The sequence below is a fragment of the Anas acuta genome, chromosome 1, assembly GCF_963932015.1.
Source record: "Anas acuta chromosome 1, bAnaAcu1.1, whole genome shotgun sequence".
Lineage (NCBI taxonomy): Eukaryota > Metazoa > Chordata > Aves > Anseriformes > Anatidae > Anas > Anas acuta.
Window position 1 is genome coordinate 148,127,499 of NC_088979.1, and position 12,791 is coordinate 148,140,289.

General features: G+C 43.1%; 2 protein-coding genes across 2 annotated transcripts in view; one reads left to right on the top strand and one right to left on the bottom strand.

Annotated features, from left to right (window-relative positions):
• The window catches only part of C1H12orf75 (chromosome 1 C12orf75 homolog), a 219,241-nt gene extending 211,195 nt beyond the window's left edge, over positions 1–8,046 (top strand). The window contains exons 6-7 of the mRNA XM_068664468.1: positions 4,452–4,566; positions 7,208–8,046. Of these exons, the coding sequence (XP_068520569.1) occupies positions 4,452–4,566; positions 7,208–7,211 (119 nt within the window). The 3' untranslated portion in view covers positions 7,212–8,046. The remainder of the gene's footprint in view (positions 1–4,451; positions 4,567–7,207) is intronic.
• A 1,323-nt stretch (positions 8,047–9,369) lies between these two features.
• Positions 9,370–12,791, bottom strand: part of NUAK1 (NUAK family kinase 1) — a 46,959-nt gene continuing 43,537 nt past the window's right edge. Inside the window, exon 7 of the mRNA XM_068664454.1 lies at positions 9,370–11,786. Coding sequence (XP_068520555.1) covers positions 10,633–11,786 — 1,154 coding nt within the window. The 3' untranslated portion in view covers positions 9,370–10,632. The remainder of the gene's footprint in view (positions 11,787–12,791) is intronic.

Below are 12,791 nucleotides of genomic sequence, written 5' to 3' on the forward strand. Positions count from 1 at the left end.
TCAAGTGGGACACTCAGAAATTGCAGTACCTAAAACCACTAGACACTTTATAAAACCCTAGCCTGAACCTACAATGCATTAGTCCCTCACAAGAATAGATCTCCCTAACAAAAACTTGCCTGTTCTGCTGAAAGACAATATCCGTAATCACTGGTAAGAAGACCACGTTTGGTTATTTTTTGTAATTCTTCCCCACCTCTCGAAGCAAGCTGAGATGACCTTCCAACAATAGTTTATTTCTTCTTGGCTTGAATTGAACAAAGGCTTTCTATTCACATGCATGTGAAAGGGAGTGTGGATGTTTTTGTGGTGAAAGATCAAATCTCTCTTTTGAACTTTGCAGTGGATAGAGCTAGCTGTAGCATCTCTGAGGCTTGCTCTGTCCTTTCAGAAAGCAGCCAACTAAATATTCATTTGGAGAGTTTACCTGAAGTAAGGAGTATATAAAACATATCAAGGTTTACCTGGTGTAAGGAGTATATAAAACATAGCAAGGTAATAAATTAATCTAGAGTATTTTGATGTTTCCATGAGGTCAGATGAGCAAAACACAATCCCTACCAGTGGCTAGTACGTACTCACTGTGTTTCTAGGAATTTGCTACTGGATATGCAGTGCTCAGTGGACAAGCTGTGACTGGTCATAAATCATGTATTTCTTTGTTTAATTTCTCAGACTCAGCAGAGCATCTTTTCTGTAACTGGAGTACTTTGCTTCAACTTTTGACCAGGGCTTCTTCAGGACATGAAATGGTTTAAGGGGTGAAGGCATATAAACTAGGTGAGGGAATTCCTTTCTCAGCAGTATCAGCTTCGCCGAGAGAGAGAAGTTTATGGTGGAATGGGTACGGGTCAAATTAAGGTTTAGTGAGTGTGTTGACAAAAAATGGCTTTTCTGCTGTCTGAAGCAATCTGGTTTTCTCAGAAAACGTGGATTTTTAAAGTTATTTTAGGGGTGGCCTCTGGGGCAAGGGTGACTTTGCAGGTGTTGGGGGGGTGTGCTTCTGTCAGAGGGGAAAATATGCAAATCTTCCTTTCTTTGCATGGCAGAACTTTAACAAAAGCTGCCCCTGACAGCCCCATTCAAGCATGTGATGGATTCTGAGCCCTCTCTCATGCGACTGTTGTCTTTGTACCAGGACTCCCTGGAGGGGCTATAGGAGCTCTCTCTCTGCCCATACCAAGCAAGATGCTATCCTCCATGCAGTGTTGCTCCAGTAAATCTGCTCTGATATTAGAATGGAACATAGGGAAATTGTTAAGTTACTTATCTCCAGTGCAAGTAAAGACTTTCCCCTCTGTTTTTTGCACCAAGTTGAAATGCAGCCTCTACTCTGTCTCATTTTCTTGTAGTTGTCAATAGTTCTGTTTCTTCCAGAGGTACTGACAAAAGGACCTGGGGAACTACAGGCCTGCAAGTCTGACCTTGGTGCCAGGGAGCAATTTATCTTGAATGCCCTCACATGGCACATACAGGACAACCCAGTGATCAGGCCCAGTCAGCAGTGGTTTACAAAAGGAAGGTCCTTCTTGACAAACCTGATCTCCTTCTATGACAAGGTGATCCATTCAGTGGATGAGGGAAAGGCTGTGGATGTTGTCTACCTACACTTTAGTAAAGCTTTTAACATTTTGCCACAGCATTCTCCTAAAGTAACTGGCTGCTTATGGCTTGGACAGGCATACATACGCTTTGGTGGGTAAAAAACTGCCTGGGTTGCCAGGCCCAAAGAGTTGTGGTGAATGGAGTTAAATCCGGGTGGAGGCTGGTCTGTAGTGGTGTCCCCCAGGGCTCAGTACTGGGGCCACTTCTCTTTAATATCTTTATCGATGATCTGGATGAGGGGATCAAGTGCACCCTCAGTAAGTTTGCAGATGACACCAAGTTAGGTGCGTGTGTCGATCTTCTCGAGGGCAGGAAGGCTCTGCAGGAGGATCTGGGTAGGCTGGGCCAATGGGCTGAGGTCAACTGCATGAAGTTCAACAAGGCCAAGTGCCGGGTCCTGCACCTGGGGCGCAATAACCCCAAGCAGTGCTATGGGAAGAGTAACTGGAAAGCTGCCTGGTAGAAAGGGACTTGGGAGTATTGGTTGGTAGTCGGCTGAATTATGAGCCAGCAGTGTGCTTGGGTGGCCAAGAAGGCCAGCAACATCCTGGCTTGTATCAGAAGCAGTGTGGCCAGCAGGACTAGGGAAGTGATTGTCCCTCTGTGCTCAGCTCTGGTGAGGCCGCACCTTGAGTGCTGTGTTCAGCTTTGGGCCCCTCGCTACAAGAAGAACATCGAGGTTGAGGGAACAGGGGGGCTGTTTTACCTAAGGAAAATGAGGCTCAGAGGAGACCTTATTGCTCTCTACAACATAAAAGAGGTTGGGGGTTGGTCTCTTCTCCCAGGCAACAAGCAACAGGACAATAAGAAATGTCCTGAAGTTGCACCAGGGTACATTTATACTCGATATTAGGAAAACTTTATTCGCTGAAAGAATTGTGAAGGACTGGAACAAGCAGCCCAGACAAGTGGTTGAGTCACCATCCCTGGAGGTATTTAAAAGTAGTGTGGAGTTCAGGGACATGTTTTAGTGCTAGGTTAATGGTTGGACTTGATGATCCTAGGGGTCTTTTCCAACCTAAACGATTCTATGATTCTAGAAGTCATTGCCAGATCAGGGCCTTAATTTGGAATTTTTCAGAAAATAGCATTTGGGGTCTGGTGAAAAGGAACTCTACTGATGGATCTGGACACCACAATCATTTTTTGTATATCAGACGACATTACTGGTATACTCTCTGGACTGTTTGTACCTTCTCTAATAATTATATAATTATTCAGGTTAGAAAAGACCCTTAAGATCACCAAGACCAACTATCCATCTAACTACCAAGTCTCCCACTAAGCAGAAGGGCAATTTCCATGTCCATGCAGACATGGAGTGATCTGCATGCTATTGCCACTGATCTGGTGGGATACTCTGGGTTAAGACCATGTTAGGAACTTGACCAAATGTACCACTTCTCTTCCCTTGAAGTGAATTGTTTGAACTCTAACAATAGCTATGAGCTCTTGGAAATTTTGCCTGTGTTTCATCAGAAAGGGCCTGAGTCTACACGTCCTCCAACCAGTACTCCAAGTCATCCAATCCCAAGAAATTTTGAACACTTCCAATTTTGAACATTTTGAATTCCTAAGGGAAAAAAAAAAAGAAAAAAAAAAAGCCAATAACTATAAATTCCATTTCAGCTGAAGAATTGTGTAATTTCCCCAAAATCTTGGAAGCAGGGACTTATCTACGCAACACCCTGGGCGCATCAATTATTTGAAAGACCCCTGCCAGTTACGGCAAAGCTGAAAATTTCAGAGGAAGTTAGTCACTTGGAGTGAGTAAATGACTTTTGATGTGTACAGTCTAAGGTCCAGTACGTTTTACCTTTTAAGTACCTAGTGACCACGGCTTAGTCTGAGGTGACAAGGAGCAGAAGATGGTCATCGGTTTAAAAAATTCAGGCGTGGGCATCTCAAACCGGCTTCATGGAAACAGATGTTTCTAAAATCCTGTTTGAAAATCTGGAACTCTTCATACAGGAAAATTGAATGGTCAGCACATAGGACTTGAAGCTATTCCCACTAAATCCAACCAGAATTTCACAGTGATATAAATTTCTTTTTTAAGGCTGGATGCTCATCTGGGTTGGGCCAGCAGGAGTTTGCACTATCTGGGGATCTACTACTTGACCATTAGCCATTGCCTCTTTCCACTCTGACACAAATTTTTCCTGGAAGCACAAGGGGATTAACTACCTTGGGGTTTCTAAGGACCGGAGCTGACTGAAATTCCTCATAGCACTGAGTTGTATGGGAATTCAGCAAACCTCTCTTCTCAGGCAGCAGATCCCTCATCTCAAGAAATCTTCTGATTAATCTGTCAAGCTCTGGGACGTGCAGCAAAAGAGAACAACAGGGCTTGAAGGAACATTTAAAGAAATATTTTTTGTAATTCCCAGCACAGCCAGAATGATGACACACTCTGAGTCTAGCAAACTTGCCTGGCAGGCAGTTTGGGCTTTATATGTAAATATAAACATATATTTACATATTTCCTAACATCTGTTTTGAATTTGTTTTCCCTTTGGTTCTATTTAAAGTACGTCTTGTCCTATTATCTCTGAGGCTAAAATTTGGAGGGGTCTGCTAATAAACTCTATCACTGCAAAGCAACAAGGCACACTCTCCATCCTCCCCAACTTTCCAGCCAGTTCCTTCACAGCTGTTTCCCACTTGTATTTTAAAGTGTGACAGCATATCCCAGCCTATGAAAGGAGCACAATTTCCTAAGTAGATTCCTGCTGGGTAGGGTATAGTATCACCACCACTTCCAAGAGTTCACCTTCAGTTGGTCTAACCCATTTGTCCCAGCAGCCCAGCACCTAAATTTCTCCTCCACATGGTGTCTTTTTCAGAAAGTGTCATGCTATTAGCTCAAGGTCCAGAGCTGGAGCCACTGCTGCAGAACAAGGTCGTGCCTTGGGCCATTCAGCCACCAGCCTGCAAAGCAGAGCCAGTGCCAGGACCAGGGGAAGTGCTGCAAAAGCACCTCACAAGTAAAATTCAACCCACTGTACTGAGAGGGTGCTATGCAGTCTGTGGAGGGAAAGTGAACAAAAAGCAAACAAGTTCTGAACAAAGTGAGAGACTGATAGGCATTATTTGTCTTAAATAAATCGGATGGGGTGAATGGGGAAAGGGCAAAAAGAATAATCAAGGCTGGCTGACACCAACGTTTCCACATGGTCTCTGACAGCTTCAGGGCTGGGTGTGCTTTGTGAGAGGTGGTGTTCACTGTCAAAAGACCCTGACTACGAGCCAGTAGTGGAGTTGCTTTGAGGAATGAACAAGTAGTGCAATGTCCTGACCTGCCAGAGTCCCTATGGCCAACAACCACAGCTGATTTTCTTATTTTGTTGGCAGTCACCTATCTAATCCTTTGGTGGCCCTGGGCCTGGTGCGCTTCTCAGTATGAACTGTAAGCCCAGCACATAGGTAGGGCGTGAGGAGCCTTCTGGACATACATAAAATTGCCTTGTAAAATGCTTTTCCAAGGAATGATTAGGCATTGGTGCCAATACATAAGATGTCCTTAAAAGAGCAGGGTTCTGTATCGCCAGATGATGTGCAAATCAAAGGTTTTTCTGCACTGATGAAATTCCAGGAAACACGGGGTGGGGGAGAAGGGCTGTAGAGAGATAGCCAGAAACAAGATGCTCAGATCGTCTATCCAAAAAAGTTACTTCTTCAGCCAAATTACTAAGTCCTTTATGGGAAAGATGTCTTGGTTTGGCAAGGAAGAGGAGGCAGCTCCACCAGACAATAATAGTAATAATAAAAAAAGCCCTAGTCAAATACTAAATAGCATTATTCCAAGGGAAACATGACTTGTTCTCTGTTGAGTTAAAACTTTCAGCTGAAACTCTGAAACCAGCAACCCTGGAACAGGAACCGGAGCCTGGGCTGATGCTAGCAAATGCTTAAGTTTCTATTGGCTCAGTAAATGCATTTCTGCAGAATCATCTTCAGAAGCATCTCATTTTAATGAGATGTGAAACACCAAGATAAACTCCCGGCTAAACTGATAAGCTTCTCATATACACTACATTTACATGAGTATTGGCCTTCTCCCTCCATTGGACTGGTTATGACTTACCCTGTAGCTATAACCCAGGCTCTGGTGTTGCAAAGTTTATAATTACACATACTTCTGGCATCACTACCAAATTTACCTGCTAAAACACTTGTCTGTGATAAATGAAAGTGCCATCCCTTTGCCTCAGTGTCGTGCCTTATTTTCTCAGTCCCTGAAGTCTCTAAATGGAGACCAGAGCTCGGCTGTGGGCACCACCTCAAAGGTTGTGACAGCACTGGAGGGGAGATGCCCCCTCTGCACCAGTGATTTTGGGGCTGGTGAGCTCTGAGGAGCAGTGTCAGGCTGTCTCATGAATGTCTGGGCTGGCCTCTGAGGACTTCAGTAAATGCACCATGGGTGTGAGAGGGACCCCTGCACTGCCACGCTATGCACATGCATATGCCTTTCAGAATCAGAAACCAAGATTGCAAACTTTTAGGAAGGGTTATGAAGTTACTGTCTATGGCTGCTATGAAAAAAAATGACACACTACTGCTTTGTCACTCGACTACGCAGCTGCCAAGGCTCCAGTCTTGCTTCCTTGCTCCAGTCTTGCCCAATCCATAAAACTTCAACAATTCCCGAGAAACTCTGGAATCCCCATGGCACAGACCAGGTCTAGCTACAGACTCTGTAACTTCGATGAAGGTATCTCACCATACACTTATTTCCTTCAATAAATAGGACAATTAGACACCCACCTCCCCACCACACCCCAGAAGTGTGTGCTCCCAGAACCATACAAACACGTACATAATTTCTTCTCAGTACTTGCCACATGCACACACCATAACCAGCCATCCATATTTTTTTTTTCTAAAAGTCATTATTTTTAAAAGAAAACAAATGGTTTGCCCTCAACTTCATTTTTTTTCCTAGTGTGCTAAAATAAGAAGTTTCATAATTGCTATTGCAGAAGAGACTTACATTACATTTTCCACCATCCAGCACCCACACAGTTAGACCTTATTCGTCTCAGGTACAAGAACACACTTGCTGACTTTGGATATGTACCTTTCACTTTCTGACTCAATTAGCATATGGCAGCTAATCATTCTCTCTGTAAGGTATCAACAGCTTATTTGCCTTTCTGCATCATTGGGTTTTTCTGTTAATTCCCACTGGTTGTTAAGTGGTGATGATAAATAAATCTAGCACCTACAGCCACGACTTTTTGCTTTAAAAAGCTCGAGAGAAAATGAATTTGAAAAATTAAAGTCTCTTTTGCGTGAGATCCAAACTCTGGTTCCTAATCCAAACCTCCCGTAATTTAAAAAGCAGAGGAATACACACCACAGGTATCTTGGCTGGCTGCATCAAGGGTGCAGTTTAATGGTGTCTTGCTCGGAGCCAACTTCAAGACAGTGCCAACCATTTCCTTTATTTTAACAAGACACCAGCACACACAGCATACCTAACACCCAGTTTCCCTTATGACAACGACCTGCTTTCCAAGAAAAACAATCTCAAGACTTTTGGTTATCAAGGGCACTCCAAAAAAATGAAAACTGACTCCTTTTTGCTTCTTTTTGCCAACTGACTCCTCTGACTGCTCAAAGCCACCTGACTGAAACCACTCCATATTCGACAACAGGACATGGCCACCAGCCTTTTGCCAAAACAACCCTTAAATTACACCACAGGGACATTAAAACTGGAAATAAACTGTCCTCCTCACCAGAGAGGGGAAAGGGCCATGACAATGTGTCTCTGGGCTACAAATAAGTTGTGCTGTGTCTCAAAAGCCGGCCTGCTCTGTCTCACCTGCAGCACAGACCTTCTTATCTTCCAGCAGAGAAAGCACAGTCAGCTGTTATTCTCCACCAAACATTTACAGAGCTGAAAGCTTTGGGCATTTTGTGGTGCCAATTTGTTCATAGCAGGGGAGTCTCTGTGGCCACCCACAGTATACTGAAATGCACAAGCCAGCCAAGAAGCTCTGCATAAACAACTTGGTACAATGCACTGTGATGCTGCTGTATTTCTGCATGACAAGTTCATTACCATTTGGCCTTGGCTGATGCTGATGTACAGTGAAAAAGAAAGAGAAAGACTCTTCACAGTTACATTAATTCCATTTTATTTAATAAAAAACAGTATCAGATTAAAAATACAAACACTTTGGGTGATTATCCAGCGTTTTCCCCTGTGTGCCTCGTAGAGCTCAAACCAACCAAGGATTGGGAGAAAAAACAAAAACAAAACAAAACAAAACACCAAACAATTTTGGCCGGAGCTGTAAAATAATGTTGCACCAATTAAATTACACCAAATATATTATTATACCTTTGAAATGGCTTTCAGACCAATAAATAAAAAAAAGACAAATTCAAATAAAAAAGTCAACTTTGTATTACAAAAAAATTAAATAAAAATCACAACACTAATAATAACAATGTGCAGTCAAGTTTTTTTTTTCTTCTCCTCTAGGAATGATAACATGCCAGTAAACATGTAACATGCCAGTAACATGCCAGTAAATCCCTACGAAACATTTCCAGTTTGGCAGCAAGCAGTCACTCACTCATTCACATTTGTACACAAGGACGCAGGCCTGGGCAAAAGCCTAGGTAGATACGAGCCTTCAGGGTGCTCCTCAGTTCCCTGCCACAGCTGGTTGAGTTCCCTTCCCTTCATCGTAAAACCTCTATAAATCCACTCAAGATTTAGCACCAGATCCACAGGGAAGGTGTCAATCAGTGTAACCCCACCGAAGGGATGCTCCATCACATCAACAGGATGGTGCTGAGTTACACCAGCTGAGGATCTGGCTCTTCTGCTCCAGGGCACAAGTTAAAAGCTGTGGCTGTAAAGTTTCTGAAAGGCCGTGGAGACTACGTTGGGTTGTTTTCAAACACATCACAGTAAACCTGTTAATTAAATAAACTGCAAAATTGGGTGTTAGTTTTGGATGGGCTAAAGGAGCAAATGCAGGACCTGTGAGAAGGCAGGACATCTGAGCATCACACCAAACGTGTCATACAGGTCTGTAGAGAAATGCCCTGAAATTGCCCTTCCTGAGCAAATGAGCAGTGAGCCAAATTTCACTTGACTGCCTGAGAGCACATCTCTCATACATTTTGTGGGTATTGATGCTGTTGACTCCAGGGCCAAATTTGGTCCAGTGTTTCACGAGAAGAAAAGGTTCTCCACAGAGACAGATTAACTGGCTTAGGAAATTTGAGCTCATTCATCTTTATACAAGGCATAAAACCTTGTTGGTTTTTAGGAGGAACTGGCAGACTGAAGTACCGTGACGCACCAAATAAACAATTTGCAAGTGAAATTGCTCCCTGCCCCAGATGCCAACTGTTTGTGGGGTTACCCCTGAATTCCCAGAGGAACACTTTTCCATTTCTGCATTATTTCTAGGATTTTGGACACAGCGGGCCAAAGTCTGTTTTCAGTTCCAGTTCCAGGGGAGGAGTGAGAACAGAGTTTGTGCCATGCTTCTCTCTTCTGGATATGTCTGCACACATGGATTTTGCAGCTGTGGCTCATTTGACATCATAGGCTGAAACCTACCATTTATTCACACCAGTGCACCTCTAAGATAGCCAGGGGCTATGTGCTCACATAAATGTGACTGAAACGGGCCTTAAGATTCCAGTTTGCCCAGGCCTGTCAAACACACAGTGCCTTTCTGACAGAGGCTTACATTCAGGTAATCCAGTAGACCCATGTGATACCTTTATGGGAGTTGAAGCCTTTAGTCTGGATATTCAGGTATGTCTGAGAACACACACCCATATCCTTCCCGTTTTTTCAAGCTGGCGTCGTTGCACACGCAGTACCAGCTACACTATCTACATAGAGGCCTGCATTTTTATGCTAAATGTTATCAAATCTACTATTATCATTTCATCGCTCAATTCTTTTTGCTCCATTACTACCTACTTAGAAACATTTTCATTTGGAGAAAGGCATATTCCCACCAACTTTCTGACCTCTATCCATTTCCTACATGCTACAACCTTTTCTTTACTTAACATTCTGCTCACAAACTACCTGTCACCCTCAGATACTACAAGCTAATAGCAAGGTGGCACCATTTGCTGACACTGACTGAACTCTTGGAGGGTCTGTTAGCCCTTGGAACCCTTTGTTAGATCCATCTACCTATGGGTATCCATCTGGCAGGCCCTTTTAAAAAAGTAAAACTGAATACATGGGTTGAAATGTTTTGAAGAATCATGTAGCTGCTTACAACATCCATTTCTTCCAGCTTCTGTTCCCATTTCTCTGACTCTGCTTTTGCTGGTAGCTGGAAAAAAAAAAATTAGGGCCTTCTGCTCACTGAAGAGCAATGGCTGTGGGAAGGGCCAGATCTGAATGCCTGCTCTATGCAAGGTTATTCTGGGCTAACACTCTTGAATTATTTGTCCCAGAAAGGGTTCAGACACCTCCTCAGATCACCCTGGCAGAAGGAACCATGGTGACCATCCAGCCTGATCTCCTGCACAATGCAAACCGAAGATCCCCAACACGTAATGCCTGTATCCAGATGAATAATTTCAGGGGAAAGTAAAGCTTCTCTTTCTAAAAGACATCCACAATTGACTTGAAGAATTCAGCTCATCTCTTGATATAGCTAATCTAATATTAATTAGAAACCTCTCAAAATGTGTGTGCCTCACTTCCAGTTTTAATTCTGTCTAACTTTCACTTCAAGCCATTAAATCTCGATGCTTTTGTCTGCTAGATCCTGATACATTTTCATCACATATTCAAAGACCAAAGGATTTTCTGTGGTCAGCTGGGTAATATTTTGAGGACACAGAATTAGAGAAGTGTGAGATGACTTTGGGGCTACTTTAGACTTTGCTAGGAGTTCAGCTAAGTAGGTACAGTCAAGTCTTTTGAAGGAAAACCTACCATCATCAGCAAATCAGTAACCTGGCTTACTTCACCATAAAGGTACACAGAACAACTCCCTCCCCTCCCTTTCCATCTCCCGTCTGCTAGTTGAGCTTGTTGCAGATCTCTAGGGCTTTCTTGTAGACCTGAGTCACATCATCCATGTCTGTGAGAAGGGAAAAACTGCTGTCCCCCAGACGGTTACGATACCGTTTTAGGTACTGTGGCCGTGGGCAGTTCTGAAGTCCTTCGAAGTCTTGGATCTGGAGGAAATTTTCAGCAGAGACACAGCTCCGTATCCTCTGTCTGTTTGGCCTGTTCTCTTGCAAGTCCAGCAAATCAAAGGAGTCACTGGACAAAATACTGTCATCACTAATCACGCTGGAAGGGCGACTGTAACTTCGAGGTAATGCATCCCCGGGCAGGACCACTTCTTCCATGGCCTCCAATGTCGGTGTATCAGGGCTAATTAAAGCAGATTCAGTGCTGCTGGTAGAATACTTGCTGTTATGTTTCAAGATACCCTTACGCCTGCAGGAATGACTGTAAGACCCATTTCTGGATGGCTCTGTGACCCCCGGAGAAGTGTCACTGTTTACTGTTTCATCATTATTGTCCAAGAGTTCAGAAGATTCACTTCGTTCCGGAGAGGAGTAATAGCCAGATTCTCTCTGCTGAGTCTTCTTTAGGATTCCTTTTTTTGGCATTAGTGAAGACTGCTTAGTGCCATACTTGGCTACTACCTCTCCCTCCACAACACTTTTAATGGCTACGCCAGTCCTACACAACTCTTGCTCCAGCTTAAAAGCAGAGGGTAACACTGGGCTGACCACACCTTCAATGAACCCTGCGCTGTGAGATCGATGTTCACTGTTGCTCCTTTTCTTCAGGATGCCTTTGGGTCTCTTGGAGGTGGGTTTGGATGCATTTTCAGCTCCTCCTTCCTGGATGGACTGTGCAATGTCATTTTCCTTTTTTGATTTTTTCAGAGACCTTTGTCTCTCTAGTGTGACTTCAGGACCTTTGGGCTTAGAAAGGCACTTCATTTTGGTTTCAGTCTCTGGTTGGAGGCCAGTAGAACGGTGATGCCAATCAATGAACCTTGCCAGCAACGGGGACTCAGAATCCCTCATGGCATCACAGTCACAAACACTACTCTTGTAGCCCCAGTTAACCCACCAGTGGTTGGCAATATCTTCAATGGTTGCTCGGCGTTCAGGGTTCACCATCAGCATCCATCTGATAAGACCACGAGCATCTATGGACAAAGAATAAAATATAAAGGTTAAAATATTGGCACTCTTGGTTTCTTCAGTTTAAAACTGAAGCCTGAAGCTAATCAAAAGCGCAAAAATAATGGTTCTTACAACTGGAGATGTGAAAGGGGGCAAGGCTTTGGCCATCAGTCAATGCTGGAAAATGAATTTGAGGACTACTTTCTATCAACAGAGTATGGTACAACCAGGGTGAATTGGTACATTTGTTTATCAAATAAATTAAGATTTGTCTTGTATTGGTCAATGAATAGTTCCATATTACTGAAAGAAATCACCAATCTTTCATAGAATCATAGAATCTTTAAGGTTGGAAAAGACCTCCAAGATCATCTGGTCCAACCATCCCCCAACCACAAGTATCACCCACTAAACCACATCCCTAAGCACCACGTCCAACCATTCCTTGAACACCCCCAGGGATGGTGACTCCACCACCTCCCTGTTCTAATGTTGTCTACTCTAATAATTACAAAACTTGGAGGAAAACAAAGGGGAATTGGGATATTTTAAATGCTCTATATATGACTGCTTTTAGGTTTACTTTTTTTTCCATAAAAAGTGTAGTATTCTGTATATTTTAAATGATTCTTCTTATAAAGAGAGTGACAAAGCAGCAGAAAATTGAATGGATGGCAAACAAATGATGAGAGATGAATATTTAGCTAAATATAATAATATATACACATATACATATTTTTAAGGCTGTAAAAAGCTATTATGTCAATGACCCAGACTTGACGCTTTTCTGTCAAGTGACAGCTTAATGTGTTATCCTCTAAGAAGAAATAAATGCAAACACAGTGGCATTTAATTCAGATTTTGGCCTAGCTTCTCAGATAAGAGGCTGCTTTGCCCTGACCATTCACCCTCTCTCTGCTCATGATATACTACAGTGTAGTCAGAGGGCTGGTCTTTACCAGTATGTTGTATCAGTTTACAGCTTGTCTGAACAATTCCACTTGCAATAGCTAACAGACCTTCTTCCA